Source organism: Synchiropus splendidus, chromosome 16 (assembly GCF_027744825.2).
Source record: "Synchiropus splendidus isolate RoL2022-P1 chromosome 16, RoL_Sspl_1.0, whole genome shotgun sequence".
Taxonomy (NCBI): domain Eukaryota; kingdom Metazoa; phylum Chordata; class Actinopteri; order Syngnathiformes; family Callionymidae; genus Synchiropus; species Synchiropus splendidus.
This window is the reverse complement of record NC_071349.1, coordinates 7,278,474-7,299,131: the sequence shown is the minus strand read 5'-3', so window position 1 is coordinate 7,299,131 and position 20,658 is coordinate 7,278,474. Positions and strand designations below refer to the sequence as shown.

At 49.9% G+C, this 20,658-nt stretch overlaps 4 protein-coding genes across 6 annotated transcripts; 3 read left to right on the top strand and 1 right to left on the bottom strand.

Moving 5' to 3' along the window:
- Positions 1 to 663: 663 nt before the first annotated feature.
- txlnbb (taxilin beta b) lies at positions 664 to 4,767 on the top strand. Of its 3 annotated transcripts, none has more exons than XM_053844756.1 (10): positions 664 to 738; positions 1,454 to 1,679; positions 1,763 to 1,854; positions 2,500 to 2,670; positions 3,129 to 3,323; positions 3,593 to 3,712; positions 3,790 to 3,864; positions 3,937 to 4,029; positions 4,183 to 4,278; positions 4,387 to 4,767. In XM_053844756.1, the coding sequence occupies exons 2-10, from the start codon at positions 1,469 to 1,471 to the stop codon at positions 4,762 to 4,764; spliced, it is 1,431 nt and encodes a 476-aa protein (XP_053700731.1). In that variant the 5' UTR covers positions 664 to 738; positions 1,454 to 1,468; the 3' UTR covers positions 4,765 to 4,767. The 3 variants fall into 3 exon arrangements, with proteins under 3 accessions (XP_053700731.1, XP_053700732.1, XP_053700733.1); XM_053844757.1 differs by having other exon boundaries at positions 672 to 738; positions 1,457 to 1,679; XM_053844758.1 differs by lacking the exon at positions 664 to 738 and adding an exon at positions 880 to 908 and having other exon boundaries at positions 1,457 to 1,679.
- A 1,990-nt stretch (positions 4,768 to 6,757) lies between these two features.
- Positions 6,758 to 16,974, top strand: LOC128747139 (afadin). The gene is made up of 24 exons (XM_053844767.1): positions 6,758 to 6,873; positions 7,313 to 7,502; positions 7,568 to 7,674; positions 7,737 to 7,840; positions 8,104 to 8,240; positions 8,306 to 8,487; positions 8,891 to 9,036; positions 9,173 to 9,267; positions 9,345 to 9,616; positions 9,838 to 9,981; positions 11,184 to 11,382; positions 11,441 to 11,529; positions 11,594 to 11,680; positions 11,743 to 11,808; positions 11,876 to 11,949; positions 12,039 to 12,157; positions 12,224 to 12,316; positions 12,382 to 12,467; positions 13,036 to 13,170; positions 13,425 to 14,192; positions 14,271 to 14,340; positions 14,418 to 14,451; positions 14,525 to 16,822; positions 16,910 to 16,974. Exons 1-23 carry the CDS (start codon positions 6,778 to 6,780, stop codon positions 14,616 to 14,618), a joined length of 3,387 nt encoding a protein of 1,128 aa, XP_053700742.1. The 5' UTR covers positions 6,758 to 6,777; the 3' UTR covers positions 14,619 to 16,822; positions 16,910 to 16,974.
- dusp23b (dual specificity phosphatase 23b) lies at positions 14,841 to 17,077 on the bottom strand. Its single transcript, XM_053844765.1, has 3 exons — positions 16,083 to 17,077; positions 15,117 to 15,387; positions 14,841 to 15,056 (listed from the first exon to the last, which is right to left on the bottom strand). Exons 2-3 carry the CDS (start codon positions 15,384 to 15,386, stop codon positions 14,871 to 14,873), a joined length of 456 nt encoding a protein of 151 aa, XP_053700740.1. The 5' UTR covers position 15,387; positions 16,083 to 17,077; the 3' UTR covers positions 14,841 to 14,870.
- On the top strand, positions 16,784 to 20,023 carry LOC128747060 (galectin-8-like). The gene is made up of 8 exons (XM_053844608.1): positions 16,784 to 16,822; positions 16,948 to 17,036; positions 18,318 to 18,498; positions 18,555 to 18,674; positions 18,746 to 18,772; positions 19,202 to 19,290; positions 19,646 to 19,811; positions 19,874 to 20,023. The coding sequence occupies exons 1-8, from the start codon at positions 16,784 to 16,786 to the stop codon at positions 20,021 to 20,023; spliced, it is 861 nt and encodes a 286-aa protein (XP_053700583.1).
- Positions 20,024 to 20,658: the final 635 nt, after the last annotated feature.

Genomic DNA, 20,658 nt, shown 5'->3' with positions numbered 1-20,658 from the left:
TGGGTTTCCTCCCACAGTCACAGGAGTTAGACCAGTGCAGAAGTGATGTCCAGGGTGGCCCCGCCTCCTAACCTGTGCAGCTGGGACAGGCCTCCTGGGCCTCCAGAGACTACTCCTCAGTCACTCTCCTGGCTCTGCAGTCCCCACTTTTCCATTATCTCAGTCGGAAGCAAAGAAAAACTTCAGCTCACACATACAGTATTTGAATGTGTGTATGCCCACAGCTTCACCCCTGCTCATGTTTTTTTTTTCACCCTCCGGACCCCAAAACGTGTGCTCTCCCCAACACACCTTGTTTACTTGGATGATGAAATGTTCCCTGTTTGACAATGGAGTGATGGAAAACAAAAATGGGGGTTCAAATCTTGACGATGTCGGGAACGCTCATACAGTTTCAACTGAGTTGGACTTGAGAAACTCAGACTTGAGGACGGACGAATGGAGCTGCGGGAAGTCCCCACGGTGAATTTGTGCCTTGCTCAAGTGTTTCCTCGGTAAACCATCGGCGCCATCAGTTGGCCATGTGGGAGCGTCCGAGGCCGACCTGGACAACCTTTGGTCAGTGTTGGACCCTGCTGCCGTGCTTGTTTCCCCCGGCGCGAGGTGGCGGCAGTTGTCCTCCCTCTCTGGCTGAGTGGGCTCCTCCGGGTTATTTTGAGGAGGTCTTATCACAGCTGTTGTCCCTGAGCAGCCACCAGCCCCGAGCCCCTCCACACACTCGGCCCTCGCTCTCTCTCGGTAAGTTCTCCTTGCTTTGACTTCTGGACCGACTAACACTTCACACTTGGTTTGGCTAACCTGAGCTGGGATTCTAACTCGGAGTTTTACTCTCCTCGCCGACACCAGAGAGCAGCTACTTGCTGTGGAGGCGAGTCTCTCACCGAGCTCTGTGGATCCTGCTGCGCCAGGTCAAGATCAGCCACTAACGCTGGTTAAAATGGCTCTTTAGCTGCAGCTTCTGACTCACAGCTCTTCAGCGACGGGGAATTAAAAGGAAATAAATAAAAGGCCTGCCCATATTAAGAAGCGCCTAAAATAGCCTCCGTGTCTCAGGAACAGGTGCCATGTGCTCCGCTTGTGAAATCGCAGGCGCCACTGATAACCAGGCCCCTGCTGAGGGACCGGACGCTCGCTCACACGCGTGAGGACCTTCTTCTCTCACTGCTCCATGATCCTCCGAGCAGCAAGTCCCATGCTGTTTATAGGCGCGGCCCTGAGAGGAGCAACCTGGAGACACAGCTCTAGCATCTGCTTCCTCTTTGTGCTGCACCTCACTACGTTGTGAAGTCACCTGACCCTAGCTGAAGTCTGAGCTGACCACCATGGTGAACCAGGATGTTGTTAGAGTCGGTACATCTTAAATTAGAGTAGAGCGCCACAGGCATGTTGACTTCACTAGAGGTCCATCTAGCAGCTTCTCGGGATGCTCTTATGTTTATCAAATGATTTTCAGCAGATCTCTCTAACCATGGAACCCTGTCCGGAGAAGGTCCTGGCATCCACTGCTCCACCTATCGATCTGACCGAGGACCTGGCTCAGCAGCTGGAGGACATCATCAGCACCTATCAGGCGGCCGAGACGCCAGCCGACCCAGAGGACAGCGGCGAGGTCACGGCGGTCAAACCGTCGGACTCTCGGCGGGATCAGAAGCACGAGAAGAAGATGTTGAAAAGCCTGGGTGAGATGAAGCAGCAGCAGCGTGGTGTCTCGGAGCTGGAGCTGGGGTGATTAAGATAAATGAAGTTCTCGTCTGCTGCTCAGGGAAGGAAGCCATGCTGCTTATGCAAAGTTTGAGCAAACTCGACACTCCGGAGCAGAAACTGGAAGCCATCATCAAGAAGCACGCCGAGCTGGTGAGTGGATCAGAGATGAAAAACACATTAATCCTGCTCTAATCTCCAGGTGGATGATGCAGAGAGCTTAAGGAAGACGGGTACTTTCTCATGGAGGAGTGGAGGAGTAGAAGTCAAGCAGATTAGGATTTGCAGGAAAATATAAACCAGAGCAAAAAGAGAAGGTTTATTCCTCCTCAGATCAGGACGGGAGTGGCTCCACTCCTGTTGGATCATCTGCAGCCTTCTGTGTGTCTGGAACTGGTAGCTGCCCAGTCTGAACTCAGCCCGCTAACTTCCTCTCACGTACAGCTTGTCCCTGGTTTCAAGCCACGTCTGGAGCAGTGCTCTTGAGCAAAAGTAAAGCTTTTTCTTGGGGACGGATCAATCGAATTATACTTTGAATTATTATCGAATTATACTTTGACGCCGATCGTTGCGTGTGTCTTGGATGCTACATGCTAACCAAACTGCAGTGCTCAGTTTAAACTTGAGTGCACAGAGGAGAGGGGGATGCACCAACTGGCCTAGGATCAGGGGAGAATATGCTTTGTGAAGGAATAGAGGTGACATGTCTTTCACCACCAATGAGCTAAGCGCTGCTGTTCACTTGTCAAAGTTAGTGAGCTCAGCGGCACTCGTGACAAAGGTGTTGTGTTGTTGCAGTTGGAGGAGCACCGGAACGACCAGAAACAGATGAAGCTCCTGCAGAAGAAACTTCTCCAGGTCATCAAGGAGAAGGACCAGCTCCAGAGCGAGCACAGCCGGGCGGTTCTGGCCCGCAGCAAGCTGGAGGGGCTCTGTCGCGAGCTGCAGAGGCACAACAAGACCCTCAAGGTAGAGCCGGCCTCCTCCATCTGACATGTTGCCCCCCCCCCCAGTGCTGAGCTTAGCAGGAAGTCCACCAGCTGTCCTGTCAAACATCCACTTTGACCTTTTAAACCCCCCCTTACTGCTGTTTTTTCGGTAGAGTGAGATTCCATCCGATTGTAATGATATTTATTTACTTATATCGACTTATATCTTTCAAATATATATAAATTTCTTCTTCAGAAAATAGTCTTTTCAACAAATTTGACACATGAATGCAAACCTTCAAAAATGTAGTTCAGTTTCTTCCCTATCATTCTATGTAAAAGCAACTTTGTCATACTTTATAATTCAGAGTTGCTTGTGGCCCCAGACTTATGTGGCACCTGAAGGTGGAAGACAGTCAGGGATGTTAGCTTCTCTGCAACCTGTAAACAGAGACCAGTCTGTCGGAGGTGTCCCTCACCTGTTCTTGTGACTGGCAGGAGGAGACGCTGCAGCGCTGCAGAGAGGACGACCTGAAGAGGAAGGAGATCACCACCCACTTCCAGGGCACACTCAGCGAGATCCAGGCGCAGATCGAGGAGCACAGCACGCGCAACACCAAGCTGTGTCAGGAGAACAGCTCGCTGGCCGAGAAGCTCAAGGGCCTCATCACCCAGTATGACCAACGGGAGGCGGTATGGAGTCTCTTTCACGTGTGGTGTTGTGCCAAATGCATGCGCCTACAGAATGCAAGTGCTGGGCTCATGTCGGCCTGGACAAAAACAGTAAACACATCTGGGCACAAAGACAGACTGACAGAAATGAAAAATATAAAAAGTTTACCTGTATATATAAGAAGTCTGACACTAGTTATAGGTGAACATCTCAGGAGGGTTAGGGTTTCCTAACATTACCGGGTTGTGTGAGCACTTCAAGGTAGCAAACCTGGAGCTGTGTCTTGCAGAATCTGGAGAAGGTCTTCAAGCACAGAGACCTGAAGGAGAAGCTGCTGGAGACCAAACTGCAGCAGGCCACCCTGATGCTGAAGGAGGCCCAGGACAAGCACAAGCTTGAGAAAGAGCTGGTGGGTTTTGTCCAGATGGACCGCACGCCGGCTCGCCTCCCCCAAATCTAACCACTTCTCTCTGAATGGCTGCTCAGCTGCTGAAGCAGACGGCCGAGTCCAAGGTACAGATGAAGATGTTGAAGGAGCAGGAGGTGGACATGAGGGCCCAGGTACCGACCCGGACCAGCACGCTCCCTCTGAAGTGGGCTTCCACTAACACTCTCCCTCAAACTCTCCTGCAGCTCGACATGTACTCCAAGAAATTCGATGAGTTCCAGGGCAGCGTTTCCAAGAGCAACAGCGTCTACAGCGGCTTCAAACAGGACATGGACAAAGTAAGGCTCTGATTGGTCGGCGCAGACAGCAGAAGACGCCCGAGAGGTTTACAATAAAGCCTCGCCAAAGATGAAACAAACACTAATGCAGGGCTATTTTTAGCATCACCTTTGATTATGAATAGTATAACATGTTTTTCTTGTGTGCCGCAGATGACAAAGAAAATGAAGAAGCTGGAGAAGGAGTGTCAATCCTGGAAGAGCCGCTTTGATGGCTGCAACAAGAACCTCATTGAAATGGTGACAGATGTAAGAGAGTTTTATTTCCGTCAGCCGGTTAAGAATACCAGCTGCTTTTAATAGATTTATGGGAGGTGAGAGGTGAAACATGGCTGTCTGCGCTCTGATGCTTTTCAGAGAGCTCTAAAGGAGAAGGAGTTTGAGCTTGTCACCGTGAAAAATCAGAAGCTAGAGAGCCTGTGCAGAGCTCTGCAGGAGGAGAGGAAGAGTCTGCTGGGGAGAGAGCACCAGGAGGAGGGGCCAGACAAGAGCCCCGAGGAGGTCCCCTCACCTGCGACCCCAGCAGCAGAGACCCCGCTGACCCAGGAGCTAGCCAAGCTGAAGAGCGAGCAGGAGCTTCTGAAGGAGATCGCCACCTCCTTTAAGATCTCTCACATGGTCCCCACAGAGGCCGAGCGATCAGAGGGACCCTCGCAGGGGGACCCCACAGAGCAGGTCGACGGGGGAGAAGAACTCCAGGCACAGAGAGATTTAGAAATGGAGTCTGTCGATTAAACATCTTTCATGGTCATGGGGCAGAGTGAGCTTCTATTAAAGCGAGGAATGGATGGTCTCTGGTCAGGCTGCGCTCGTGAACTGCAGCCCTGAACCCTGTTCAGCCGCTTAGACAATGATGTTGAAGAATGAGAAGCACTGAAGATGTTTACGATTGTTTCAAACTAGGGCTGCCAACAGACCACACTAGAACTGAGTTAACTCTGAGTTAATGTTTTGTAGCTTCCTTTAAGTGACATTTAGAACAGATAGGAAATGTGTGAGTAATTTGCCATTAGTCGTGAGTTAACTCAGCTCTCATGCGATTAAAATTTAACCGATTAACAGCCCTACATGAACTACTGAACCCTATTACTGCTGTATGATCAAGTGAACCTTCTTTGTGACTGGCTCCGAACCAAATCCGACCCGCTTCCGTTGCGGTGCATTCAGACACGTCGTAATTCCAGGTTTCCTACATAGAGCATTTTTCCACCTAGTGTTTCATCTGCAAAATCCACCAGGCTCATGAACCCGGGTCAGACTGAGGAGGATCCAGAACTGTCTGCAGCTGATGAGCACCAGTCCGTCGGCGAGGAGCAGGTCAGGGAGCTGACCTGAGAGAAGAACCCCACTTGATGGGGGTGCGAAGTGGGGGACCCCTCACAGAGCATGAGTTCACCAAAGAGCTGTGATCAGAAGTGGGATTCGAACCCTTGGCTCCAGGGGAGACTGCGACCTGAAGGAAGCCATAGTGTGCTAGGCCATCCAGGTAGGCTCACGGGTGACAATGTGACTCTGTTCGGGTTGTGTAAAGCATCAAAACCGCCAGTCATCGGCGGCAGTATGGAGCTACTTTAAATGTTGGAGCTGGTGAAAACTTAACAAAGGCAAATGAAAGTGGGTGCTTGCTCCGTGGCATCACGTGCTTGTGTGTGTACAGTAGTAGTACACTATTTACACAGGAGTTACACATCAGACATAAACTGCTGATGTAAGCAGAAGGAAGAGTTTGGGCTGGGGGGACAATGGATTTGTCGAGTGGGAAGACTTGGATCTGGAGGTGAGATCTCTGCTTGCTGCTGCTGCTGTCATCCTCTGGGCTGCATGGACTTCAGTCACCAAGAGGTCTGCACGTCAGACTGGCCTGTAGCCAGAGGGAGGTGGGGGGGCTCACAGGAGAGAAGTGGATTTTGGCCCTGGAAAGTGACACACAAAACACCACATGGATGTTTGAATGTGACTCATTTCCACTAAGGTCCAGTTGGCCTCCACGCTCTCAGCGAGGTGCCGTTCTGCGTCTGCTGAAACTTGGGTGAAACTCCAGGTTTCCATCGCACATAACCTCACTTGGAAGACACAAGAGACAAGATGTTCGGAGCCAAACGCTGCGTTCTCAAACAGTATTTTCACATACACAAAGAAACAAACCTGAAGCTTCAGTTTAAGCTCATTCCTTTGGCTGTGATAAACAGTGTGAATAGCTGATGGTCCGGACGGTCTCACCTCTGCCGGTGCTGACGGTCTCACCGCTGATGTCCAGACAACAATAGCTGATTGTCCTTCACTTCAGTCTATATGTAGCTGAGGCTCCTTTCCTTTTGTTCTATTGTGTACTTTTCTCTCCCAGAATGCAACACAAACAAAAGCTGTCCCACATACATCGAGGCTTAATGAAGGATCCGTGAACTCACATCGTGTTGGAAGTGATGGGGAGTTCATGGAACCAGTTGGACCCTGGCTCCTTACCCTCAGAACTCCAGGACCAGGGGTCTGTCTGGAGACAGAAACTTAGAAGGAGCTTGTGTGGCGGGTCTGGAGCATGCACAGCTTCAATTGCCTGGCGGTGGAACTCCCAGTGATGATGAGAAAAGTGAACACATAACACAGATGCACTGACCTGTTAAATGAGGGGGTGGCGGGTGGGGGGTCAGAGAGGGAGGGGAGCTGGCCACTAGGCTGAGATCTCACACGGTTGTGGACCGCAGCGCCAGTGAGTCTCTTCGGATTGAGATGAGAGTCAGAGACGAGAGAATGCCTGAAGAAGCAGAGCGAGAGAAGCTGACCCGAGTCATCCGCCTGTGGAACCACAACAGACTGGACCTGTTTGAGATCAGCTGCCCGGACCAGGTGAGTCCCACCGACTCACAACACTCTCACACTGAAGTCATCACAACAAGTCGGACGACTCGTCGGCTGAAGGTCCGTCTGCTCGCCGCAGGCTTCCCGTATGAGTCTGGGTTTCCTCTGCTAAACTCTAATTTCCTCCCACAGCACAGAGGTGCTGAGTAAGTGTAGGTCTACTGCTGTGATTCTTCCTCTCCAGAACACAGCAACTCCTCTTAGTTGCTCCGAGGAGATGACTTGATGGGCTGAAGACCTAAAACTTCTCCAGTTCTTTGACCCTGGGGTCCTGACCTAGACATAGGTTGCTCTTGTTGGCTCTCTGACGCTCCTCACTGCAGCAGGCAGAGGGGCTCACATCAGGTTCTCAGAGGGAACACTGGGACTGGAGAGGCTCGTGCCAAACTGTGGTCAGTTGTTGATCGTGATGCCATCGTGTGGCCAGGACCTGGTGTTCCATGGCGTGATGCGCTTCTACTTGGAGGACGGCGGAGGAAACGTGGCCACCAAGTGCGTGCGCTTCAGCAGCAGGTCGTCCACCCGGGAAGTAATCCAGACTCTGGCGGAGAAATTCCGGCCGGACATGAAGATGCTGAGCGCGTCCTACTCCCTGTTCGAGCTCCACCAAAACACAGGTGCGTGGTGCACGTGGTCCCTCTCAGCAGCCGCAACCCGCTCTGACCTGTCTCACTGCCATCAGAGCGCAAGCTGGAGCTGGAGGAGAAGCCTCTGGTGGTGCAGCTGAACTGGAACTCGGACAACAGAGAAGGACGCTTTGTGATGAAGAAAGATCAGGACACTGAGAAGGTGCGTGGTCTCTTCTTCACCTTCACCTTCACCGAGTTCATGTCCTCCACACCTACTTACAGGTGAGTCAGGAGAAGGTCAGCATCTTCCAGAACTTCAAGAGGACTCTGTCAAAGAAAGAGAAGAAGGATAAGAAGAAAAGCAGTGAAGAAGAGAAAGAAAGCTGGTAATTGATTCTCAGTGTCTCTTCTACGAGCTGTTTTGAAAACTTAATGAAATGAAAAATACTGAAACTCAACAGGGAAACAGATGATTCAGATGAACACACAAACAGAGCTCAGACACGCATGTGCTTTGTTTGTTTGTCAGAATGTCACACAGAGACACAATATCAACACAACATCAATCCCATAATGTGATGTTCAGCACACCTGAGGACGGAGCATGTCACTGGTTCTTGAGTCCAGCTCTGATTTGGAGCTCTTGCAGGTCACGAGTCACGAGTCACCAGGACGGAGAGTCAGCGAGGACTGGAGCATCTCACCACTGTTGGGGTGACACACAGGAGAACCCTGTTTCCTCAGACCAACCTGAACTGCCTCTCCAGATCGGGTTCAGTGAGAACTGTGAGTATGTGTTGCTGCTGTGTCTCTAGCGCCATCTACTGACGTGCGTCACGTGTGTCCCGCAGCAGAGGAAGCCTTCCTGTCTGCAGTCATCAACTACACCAACAGCTCCACGGTCCACTTCAAACTGGCTCCTGCCTACGTCCTCTACGCTGCCGGACGCCAGGCTCTGAGCCGAGCCTCCGCCGGCCCCGGAGTGACGTCACTCGTGGACAAGATGGCTGCCATGATGGGGAGAGTGATTCAGGCAAGGCCACCGGGGGGATACTGCTGACCTCAGCAGGAAAAATGGATTGTTTTACCATGCATTAGCTCTGTTAAATCAACATCAATATTAATATTACTGGCACTGTTGACCTCATTTGTTTAACTATTGTTTTTAAAGACATCTTTTTCATAAGAATTTCAAGTCCATTCAGAGTAGTGGAAACCCTGGCCATTGTGTAGTAAAAACATCCCTGAACAAAAGCAAACAGATGCTTTTGTTTGCTTTTGTTCAGGGATTCCTCCATGTTTGTTGTTGTTGTTATCATCCTAGCTGCCACGTGTCTTGTGCATCAGTGTGATCAGTGGACCAGGAACTCCTGCACTATCACTGAGCACGTCATGTTTAAAAGAGACAGTTCTATGTTCAGTCTTCCTGTCTCCAGAGGCAGCAGTCGATGGCAGGAGCTCTGGCCTTCTGGTTGGCCAACACGTCTGAGCTGCTCAACTTCCTGAAGCACGACACTCACCTGAGCAGGTGGACTCAGCAGAGTCAGTTGGATCTGTCACGCTCTGTGCACAAAGCCTACAGGTGAGAGCTCCTCTGACGGAAGAAGGAAGATGATGCCAAGGCACCACCACTTACACTCGCCGAGGAGATGGATGATAAACACTTGGATTCCATAGTCATCGAATAAGATGCTGATGTTGGCCTCCTCTCTTCACAGAGGGCTGATCCACTGTCTGCAGAATGAGCTTGGAAAGCACCTCCCAACCTTCCTGGTGGACCCTGAGCAGCATGGTGCTCTGCCAGCTGGCATCGGTAAACCTCTGATCAGAAATGAAACACCCCTCGCCCTGACTGGATCTGTGGTTTTCTAAATCATGGGTCTGCTCCAGAGCTGGTCCTGAACACCCTGATGAACGGCATGTCTCTGCTGCGCCGCTGCCGGGTCAACCCTGCCCTCACCATCCAGCTCTTCTCCCAGCTCTTCCACTTCATCAGCGCCTGGCTCTTCAACCACCTCATGAGGTCAGAGGTCGAGACGCTGGGCCTGCGCTCGCACTATTGGGGGGCAGCCTTGCGCCAGAGGCTGACCGCCATCGAGGCCTGGGCCGAGAGGCAGGGTCTGGAACTGGCAGCAGACTGTCACCTGGGACTCATCGTCCAGGTCGGTACCTGACCCAGCTAGATTGGACAGAGCATGGACAGTGTGGCCTCACGTGACCCCTTGATTCTTCCTTCACTCAAGTTCATCTTTGACTTCAGTTTCTGCTTAGTCAAGTCTCAAAACCAAATGAAACCTAAAAGCCACTCATTCATACACACAACCACAAAGATATGTTTCTGCCGCTCACAAACTCAGCTCTAACAATATTTGGGGGTTGCCAGGCAACCACGCTGCTGACGATGAACAAGTACTCCGTGGAAGACGTGAAGGACGCCCAGAGAAGCTGCTTCAGGCTCAACTCCCTGCAGCTGCACGCGTTGCTGGCTGGATACTCGTACGCCAGCCGCGAGCCTCTCATCCCCCCTGTGAGTACCAGCAGCCCCCTGCTCTCCCGCACAGCGTAGTTCATCATGCTAACACCTCTCTTGCCAACTGCTAATAATGAAGCTACTTATATTCCAGTCATTACTAGTACTTCTCTACTTCGACTGCATTACAACTATGACTCAAACCCGCTGATACACATTTACTACCCCTAATACTACTACCGCTACACTGATGTATAAATACTGCTGTTACTACTGCAAGACTTGTGAAAGCTACCCTCAACTTTAGCTGTGAACGTTGCTGCTTGAATAAATTTGGTACATTACTGAATCAAATGACGGATCCATACGTACATTTAACCAACAAAATATTGTTTATTTTGCATTTTATAAGAATCAGAGTAGTGGAAACCCTGGCCATTGTGTAGCGAAAAACATCCCTGAACAAAAGCAAACAGATGCTTTTGTTTGCTTTTGTTCAGGGATTCCTCCATGTTTGTTGTTGTTGTTATCATCCTAGCTGCCACGTGTCTTGTGCATCAGCGTGATCAGTGATAGTAGTACTACTACTACAGCTAACAGAAGTACAGTAGTACTGCAGGCACTGCTATTATACTTCTACAACTAAATAAAATTAAGAGCATGATGTTGCTCCAACTGCTGCTCACTAAAGTAAGGTTCTCTGTCACACTACAACTTCTGTGATAAAAAAGAAGCTGTCTGCAGCTGTTGCCATGGCAACCGTTGCTCCGACTCCACTACTCCGTCACCCTTAGCAACCTGGCTGTGGAGCAGCACTGACTCCTGTATTGGCGGTGTGTCATCCACAATATTTATACAGAGACAGGGAGAGAACGTTTGAGAGTTGCACACTGCTGACAAACAAAGGCGGACTGAAAAATGGATCACCAGAGCAGATATTTAAAATGAAAAAGTAGTTGTTAGAGTTGGCATGTGTAGCTCAGAGAAGGACGACAGGGTGCAGCTGTGAGGAGAGTGTTCTGGCCCGTCATCTCACATGGATGTGAAGGACTCCTGTGGCCATGACTCTCATGATGGGCCACAACATTATGACCACCTGCTCAAGTGATCAGTTTTTTGTGTCCTGCTGTGGTCGGTATGAGTCAAACTGAGGGAGAAACCAGAACTCCAGGCAGGAGGCTAACCCCACGTCATGTTTTTGTGACACGTGGAGAGGTCACACGAGTCACGTGCCTCTCTCCAAATGCCTCCTGTGGCAGGATGTGATCGCCTTGGTGGCTTCGGCCGCAGAGACGTCTGCTGATCACCTGATCCGCAGTGAAGGACGGGCCGTCCAGCTGGAGGAGAGTCTCGACCTTCACCTGCCCTTCCTGCTGCCGGAGGGGGGCTACTCCTGTGACACCATCCGAGGGATCCCAGCCGGCCTGAGAGAGTTCCTGTGGCCCATCAGTCAGAGAGGTACCATGATCAGCTCCATTGCCTCCAGGATGAGTGGCAGTAACCTGATCTTCCTCAGGTCTCTGCTCTCTCGCATCCCGACCTGGCTCTGTAGGAGACTGGACCGTGTTCTTCACTGACCCCTCCTGCTCTCCAGAGACTCCATCGGTAAACTCAGGTCTGCAGACGTCCCCATTCAAGCAGGTGTTCATGTGTTTTGTGTTGCTCACAGTCACCAGCAAGAGAACCGGAGGTGGTGACCATCACACTCAGGAAGCCTCTCAACAGCAGCATGGGAGTGAGCATCGTGGCGGCCAAGGTCACCCACTGTCACAGGAATAAAGCAGAGGCTTAGAGATGACCAGAGGTTTTGGTCCACAGGCAGCTGGACACGAGAAGCTCGGCATCTACATCAAATCCATCGTGAGAGGAGGACCAGCGGAGATGGTGCCGCCCAACTGGACTCTGCTTCACTGGTGTGGTGATTCTGACCCAAATGTGTGTGTCTTTGCAGAATGGAGGGTTGGCAGCTGGAGATCAGCTGATCAGCGTGGATGGTCAGAGCCTGGTGGATGTGAGCCAGGAGAGGTAGCCTCATCAGCTTCTCGTGGGAGGGAAGTCCAAACCCAGTCCCATGAGGAGTGGACTCTAACCAGTGAATATTTGTCTTCTACTAGAGCTGCGGCCATCTTGATGCAGAGTGGCTCCATGGTGACTCTGCGAGTCGCTAAATCTGGAGCCAGTTTTTACGGTCTGGTGGATCTACTGAGAGAATCCAACCCAGCAAGGACTGCAGGTATGAGTGTCATCTGACTCTCCTCTCTACCAGACTCTGGATGCTTCCGTCCTTCTCTCCACAAAGCATCCAGCCACCTCCAGAGAAGCAGCGAGACACCCAGACAGCAGCTGATGCTGAGAGACCGGCAGTTCTACCGCTCCAACCCCAACATGCTCAGTGCGTCCCTTTTGAAATCACTGTTGTAGCTTCCACTGCTCCGGGGTAACTGATGCTTCCTGCAGGTTCACCCACGGAGGACGAGGACCCCGCAACTGACCCCTGTCTGAGGAGGACTGCTGCTGTCTCCACTGTCAACCTGTGCACCAATGTAGGCCTGATCTCAGGAACACGCACAGCACGACACAGAGAGCCTCCCTCAGAGTAAATGCTAGTCCAGTTCAAGAGGTCATCAGGCTTTTGTTGGGCCTCTTCCTTCCAGACCTGTCTGTAGTGTTGGGTGTTATTAACTTGCTTCATGTGAGGTGTGAAACTTCATTCAGCTCAGTGACCCTCGCTGAACCATCTTCTGCTGGTGGCTTTGACCTGAGACTCAAGATTTTTTTTTAATTTAATTAAATTGAACAGTTTGCTCTCCAGACAGCAGGGAACCTTTGTAAGTGCAGGAGTTCCTGGTCCACTGATCACACTGATGCACAAGACACGTGGCAGCTAGGATGATAACAACAACAATAAACATGGAGGAATCCTTGAACAAAAGCAAACAAAAGCATCTGTTTGCTTTTGTTCAGGGATGTTTTTCACTACACAATGGCCAGGGTTTCCACTACTCTGAATGGACTTGAAATAGTTCTAAAATTGAATCTTATACAACAATTTTCAAGACATTAAAAGAGCTTTAGTTTAAACCCACACCACCAACTGTGCTGCCTTCTCAGACGGCGCCACGAGAATTCTTCACTCTGCCGACCCTCAAGACTCAGGACAAGCACACCTCTGAGCACAGGAGGTCACTGCGGGCGTTTCAGGTTTGCTTGGAAGAAGTGAGCAGCAACAAGAAGACGACGTTCATGGTAAATATGATAGACGACCAGAGGGTGAATTATTATCTAGAAAAACGAAGGGGGTGGAGGTCGTCAGGTGTCTACATAAACCAACTCAAGATGATAAAAATCTCAGTTTAACATGTATTTATAAGACAGTAATTCAGCAGATTCAAAGAGCTAAATGACGCAGCACGTTAATAACAATGATAATAATCTTTCTGGGATCACTTCAGAGGGCAGATATGATTCACTGAGAGGAAATATGAACTGGGTGTGTGCAGCGCCAGGCTCTGTCCCAGGAGAACCTGTGCGTGGATATGGGGCGCCCACTGCTGGACAAAGACCAGAGTACAAGGCAGGAGCACAGAAGACGCCCGTCCACAGGCAGCTTTTCTCACCTCCCAATGCGCTCCAGCGCTTCCACCCATGACCTTCTGTCGGCCGGCTCCTCTCCCTCCAAGGGCCAGGCCAGCACCCGAGCCGGGGTCTGGAGAGCCCCCTTCTCACAGCAGCACACACCCACTCCCTCCATCCAGCCCATTCGCATCGACATCCCGGTGACCCGGGCTGAGATCCTCCAGCCCAACCCAGCCCTCACCACCTTCAGGCAGACATCCGTGAAGCCCAGCCTGAAGGACTCCTCCACCAAGTTGCTGCCTCCACCTCCACTCAGAGGCCAAGCTAAACCACAGGTGAGCATCCCCCCGACCAAACACGTCTCCTTCCAAGAGCCGACGACCCCACCGAGGCCAGATCCTGTGAAGCGTAAAGAGGTGTGTGATCCGTGGAGGAGGGAGGCCCAGGAGCAGCTGCTGAAGCAGCAGAGGCTTCAGGCGGTGGAGCTGCTGCAGAAGGAGGTGGAGACGCTCCAGGCTAAAGACAAGCGCTCAGCTGAGGAGACCGAGCGACTTCGCAAGCTCAACTTGGAGTGGCAGTTCCAGAAGAGGGTGAAGGAGATACAGCAGAGGGAGGGTGAGGAGGAGGAGGAGGAGGATGAAGATGTGGACATGAGGGCCATGATTCAGCAGCTGGAGAAACAAGCCATGCAGGTCAGACTTCCAAAGGTCGCCCCCCACTTCTGTGAACACTTAAGACTGAACTCTCTTGTCATCGTTCTAAACCTGCAGAACCAGAACTGTCAGGAAGTCAAGGCTGAGTCGGCCTCTTCTCACTCCCGGGTCCAGGGAAAAGAAACAGGTGAGCATCATCTGGTCACTCACCAACAAAACAGTCCGGGTCGCAGCATTTAGACTTTTTATTATTTGATCTTTCAGCTCAGAAACTGGACGCACCCGGTCTGGACAGCATGTAGGTTCTGGTGCACGACAGCACTGAGTAGGTTCCACGTTGGTCAGCTACAGCTCCTTCTGTTTTCCTCCAGGACTCCACCGGACGGAAGCCACAAGGCATCGGCTCCGGAGAGGCTCCCGTTCAAGGAGCGCCAGCGCCTCTTTTCTCTGGCTACCAGTGCTTGAAGAAACGTTCCTGCCGGCAGAGACAACTGGTCCAGGATGTCTGTTGAAGCGTCCCGGAGGTTTGGATCAGCAGAAAGGATTTATTCTGAAGGAAGAATTTTGAAATGAATGTCAAACGTGTCTCCAGATCCCTTTGCTTTTTATCTTCTACGTATTAGCTGAGTGTAAACATCTATGTTGCTCACCTAGTTCTCTAGACAGATAGCTAGAAAACACCAGTACCTGTTGTACTGTAACTGATGGTGGTTGGGACTACTTGGTGCGTTGATAGAACTGGACCACTGCCTTCTCTTGATCGCGGGTCTCGATGGAGCCGCTGCGCAGTCTCCGGATCTCGTTGATGGCGTCGATCCCTGACAGCTTCCTGGTCTTCACCAGGTAGCAGGCCAACATGGTGCCTGTCCTTCCATGGCCGTGCATGCAGTGAACCGCCACGCCCTGCAGAGGTAGCAAGGCTCAAGCCCCCGAGGAAGTCACAACAGCTCACACTGCTCTCACCTCGCCCTTGGCATTGGCCTCATCCACGATGGCCAGGAAGCGGTCGATCTGATCGGGGGAAGGAGGAGTGAAGTCGGTTATTTTGATGTGATGCAGTTGCAGCTGCGGGCAGGTGTCGTAGTAGGGGGGCTTCCTCTCGCACAGGCACACCAGATGTTTGATGCCACGGTCCAGCAGATACTGGTACTCCGAGGTCATCCTCGGGAGAGCCAGCCCCGCCACCTTCCCGTCATCCACCCAGGAGAAGTTGTTTGGAGGAGTGGAGGCCATCCTGGTTCCAGCAGGTCACAAGACAGACAGTTAGATGAAGACAGTCCAGTCAGGATTGCGTCATTCTGCTCCTTCTGTGGTGCAGCCATCGCCACTTGTGATTTGAAATAAATGTTCATGACTCTCATGCACGTGGTCCAAACAGAATTACAATCAAACCTCAAAAACAGTTGAGTTGTCGCACGTTGGTCTGCCTTCATAAAGAAGTCGCCGTTATGACGTTTGAATTCAGAATTACAGAGCAGCGCAAAGGTCTTCAGGATTGCGACACTGGTGTCTGTCATTTCTGCTTCTTCAATCATTACTGTTTGAGATTTGAAATAAATATTCATTCATTATATCACACTCATAACTGTCACGTACTTTGTCCAAACAGAACAACAATGAAAGATCAAAAACTTCTCTACCTTTAGTCGGCATTATGATCTTTGAATTCAGAAGTATCTCCGAATAATAACAATAACTAAACAATCACTCGTGGATCATAATGAAGCCGCGTAACATTCGATAGCTCTTTTGAAGCCGCTTTAAACTACAGCACTGAGGTTCGGACAGCTAAGTGCTAACCTAGCTTTAGCGAGTACAAACTCCGGGCGCAAACTCTGAAGGTGGCGAAGCGTCCTGTGGTGCAGAAAGTTATGTGGACGGTTAAACCATTCATTCAACCCGGCTCCTTCTCTGGAGGAGAACACCCACCTGTTCCGGGGACCTTCCGCTCACTTCAGTTCACTGTGGCTGCTAGCCTTAGCTTTAGCTTCCGCTGACAGCCGGAATACCGCGACTGTGTCCCGTCAGGTGCGATCCGGGTGTGACCCGGTGTGACCCGGGGGTGTGAGGCGCCGAGCTGTCAGCCGAGCCTGGGTCATGTCGGACGGGGAGCCGCATCGCGAACAGCTGTCAGGAGGCTCGGGAGGTTCACCGGGGGGGAGAAAAAGGAGGGGCGAGGTAAGTAAAGTAGAAAAAGTAAAACAGTTTGGGACCGTATCAGTCAATTCTATGCACTACCAGCTCCAAAAACAGTAGTTTAAAACGTTTTGCTTTTTTAAGACTCCGCCAGGATTCGAACCCGCGAGTCCAGCAAACGGTGCGTTCAACGTGCACACAATGCCTGTGACGTCACGATTCAGTTTTGTTATGTAGGCTGTTTATGTTGGATTCTGAGGTTTTTATGCACTTATTACTTCTGCTTTTGCTACTATTATAGTCAAATTCATGGCTGTTCATTCCCACAAATGGCCACACGGTGTCAGTGTGGCCAAGCGGTGTGAGGAGCTGCGCTGGAGCGGGGGAACACTTGGTGCTAACCTGCTATGCTAACCGTGCAGTTGGGACTTGTACATAAAAACCCGGGGACTGCATCTCTTTAAAACACCTCTCAGTCGGACGCTGGAGGCTCAATGTCTGTGGCGAACACCAAACACAGCGTCCTGTTCCCGGTAGGAGACTCATTCTGGCTGTTTTCCTGTGTGTTGTGTTTGTAAACATGTCCGTGTTGCTGAGCATGTAGCAGCTGTGTGTTGAAGGCGGCGCGTCCTTCCACTCACCCGCCTCTCCTCCTCAGGCGGTGCCGTACACGGGGCCCATACCTGGAGGCCTGCACCCGGGGGAGATGGTCATCATCCAGGGCACGGTACCCGAGGATGCTGACAGGTGAAGCAAGCCACCTCCTGCATGCACAGCCTGCCGAGGCGAACTATACACGACTGCCCCATTCGCCTTGATGCTTTAGCATCGGTCATAATTCATGCCGCACCAAGGATTCAAAAGCAAAAAAAGCTTCACTAGAAACAAGAGTTAAAATGTAGACATTTATCTTTCTGTTTATATTCACCGTTGTAACTTCATTACTACCACAGTTTTAATCTTAACACGTTGTTTTATTTTGTTCGATACAGATTCTCGACTAGTTCAGTGCTAAAAAGAATTGAATAACATCACATAACATGTTGTGAAGTAAAGTAATGTTCAGTGTAATTGCCCAATAGTTTTTTTGGGAAGTAAAATACAGGCCCTATCAAAAAAAAAAAAAAAAAAAGATATTTGGTACCATGTTTTGAAGTTGCATCATTTCTGACTGCTGGAAAAAAACTATTTAACTGTTACTTGAATAAAACTCCAGGGACAATGATTTAATTTTAATGGATGTATTCATTTAAATTATTCTCATTTGTTAATCTAGAAGAATATGTCCATCAAATAATCTGTGGCTGTGAATTGAGTACTGTAATTCAAAAACAATAAGAGAATATTAACTGAAATAAAATTGAATATATGCCTTCATTTTGCTTATTTTTACTTATATATTTCCTAATTTTTCAGAATTACGACCCTCCTTTAGTTCCCTAAGTGACAAAGATGAACACAGAAAAATAATATGTTTTTAGTTTGTTTTTCCTCCTTGTGTTGAATAAACACAGGAGGTTATAATTTTTAAGTTCAATAACATAGTTGTTAGTGTTATGCCGTCGATTGAATGAATAGAGTCGTCAGCGTCTTCACAGATGTTTATTGCCACTGTAGAACACTTTGGTCTCCTTCACATCAATGGCAGACTTGAATCATCAACAGCAATTCGTCTTTGCAGAGTAAAAAATATCACAACAAAAAATGGATGACTGGAAACAAACTTTCTTTCATCTTTGTCAAACAGCAAGTAGTTTCCGGTAAAGACTTTCAAAATAAAATACAACAACAACACACAGACTGGTAACAAAAGCACCCAAAACACTCACATTTCTGTGGTACTGGCCATGTGGTGCTTTTATTCTGAATGTGTTGATATAAAACTTTAAAAGCAAATCCCTCTAAGAGCTTATGGCAGACATGAGCTGTCAACAAAAATACATCAAAACTGCAGGGTCATGTTAAACTAGAGTGAAGCATTAAGAAGGATCTCTCCAGGTTTCAGATGGACTTGTCGTGCGGCTGCAGCACAAAGCCGTCCTCAGACGTGGCCCTGCGCATCAGCCCTCGCTTCCACGACTCGCCGGCTGTGGTGTGCCGCTCGCTTCTGCAGGAGATCTGGAGCGAGGACCAGGAGCTGCACCAGCTGCCTTACAAAGCTGGCGCGCCCTTCGAGACCGTCATCCTGGTGCACAAAGATGCCTTCAAGGTCAGCAGGAGGAGCCCTTCCAGTGAGCGTCCTGCTTCACCTGTCTTCGCCCGCAGGTCGCGGTGAACGGCGCTCACCTGCTGGAGTATCAGCACCGAATCCCGCTCCACAAGATCAACACTTTCTCCATTTCTGGGAAAGTCAAAATCCACGCCATTGGCTTCATCCCAAACTCGGTCAGTTGATCTTTAACTTGTCCCACTCGCAACACGCAGCTGTGTTGACTCCTCTTTCCTCTTCTTTGCAGGCTATTTTCACAGAGTCAGGTGACCTGGTGAGTGTTTAACCTGAATGATACCAGCTCGCAGTGAAGATGAGCGCATTGATAGATAAATGTGGTGAAAGTTACTGTAATACACATTATATTAAGGTCTGGAACAAGACATGGATCATGGTTGTGAACATAGCACAGAGGGGTCGGGTGATCCTCTCATCATGGAGGGAGAAGAGTTGAGCCAAACGTGGGTGAGGAAACGGAAAATGTGGAGGAGGGAAAACCAGCAAAACATTGATGAAAAATGTAAAATTCAAAAATCACGAAACGCTGCGCATATGGGCCATAAATATGACTAAAACTTTTGACTTTGGAACTGGTGGATTAAAAAGCTAGATGTTAAAAAGTAGGGGTTGAATATTAAATATACATAATAAATAAACATAACGTGAACGTGCTAAGTTGTAATCCCTGGGTGTTGTCTTGCAGGACGTCCCGTACAAAGGCAGCATCCTCGCCGGCCTGAGCCCTGGTCAGAACATTGCCATCAAAGGTCGAATCAGCACGTACCCGCACAGGTCAGTCACTTTCACTTTCCACAGCCTCTCAGCAGCTTTTGTCATGAGCTGCTGATGTGTGTTAGGACTGTTTGCCCTCTGAATGATGTGTTCTGTAGTGTTTTTTAAAAAGCACCGCACAACTATTGAGTCACCCAGAACTTGACTTCATATCCTGCAACATCATGAAATATTCTGTGTTATTAAACCAAAATGAATTGCAAATGTTTCCCAGTTCACAGAGAAATGTCTGTCATGGACATGTGGGGCTTTTATTTTGTTCATATCTTCAGGCGGAGCACTTCATATAAGCTTCAAACATGTTTCGAATTTGTTGCTGTGTCTTGTGACCGGAGCAAACAAACTGTCGTTTCAGTTTCACGGTGAACCTGTGCAACAGCAGGACGGGGAACGTGGCGCTGCACCTGAACCCTCGCATGAAGTCGGCCGTGTTCATCAGGAACTCCTACCTGTCGGGGTCGTGGGGTCAGGAGGAGCGGGAGCTGCCCTTCTTCCCCTTCTCTCCTGGCGGATACTTTGAGGTAAAGGGCAAACATTGCTGAGGTGGGCGTCTCCATCACGGTGGTCTCTCCTACCCCCACAGCTCCTGGTCCTCTGTCAGCCGCATCGGTTCAAGCTGGCCGTCAACGGCTCGCACCTCTTCGACTTCCGACACCGAGTCCAGGACCTGAGCAGCATCGACCAGCTGGAGATCATGGGGGACCTGGAGCTGGCTGACATCAAACTCTGGTGACTCGCGTGCACGCATGCTCACAGGTCTGATGCTGTGTATCCTAGCAAGGAAGCCTCCTGGATCCCACTCTTTCTTTACCTGACTGTTCCATCCTGACAAATCCATGGCATCCACCATCTAGTTCTGAATGTTTACGAAGCAGAAACTGCACTTCAGCTGGCCCGCCACAAGAGGTCAGCAAAGACCAACCGTGAATTTCAGAAACACGAGCTTTCGTGAAAAAAATGCTCGCGCTTCTTAACCCCTCAGATACCAGCTCTTATGTTCCGACTTTAGACGTACAACGCGAAAGAAAGCGTGATGTGATTATTGTATTTCAAGCCCAAATACAAGCCTGAAGAAAAATATCCTGCAGTTAGGCAACATTCAATTCATTTTTTTATTAAGGAGGGTTTTACTGAAGAAAAGTATCCACGGGCCCCGGTGACTCGTGATCCCCGTGAATATAAAAACATCAAGGCTCAGTTTCCCATAATCAGAGCACATTAATGTAACAGAGTGATGGAGGAGTTCCTTCCTCACTGAATGGAAAGTCTATTTTTATAGCAGTGGTGTGTGAATACGACAGCGTGTGTGAGCAGATGGCCTCGTAGAGCCTTTATCTCAGAGGAAGGCTCCAGTTTTGCACCTTAGTC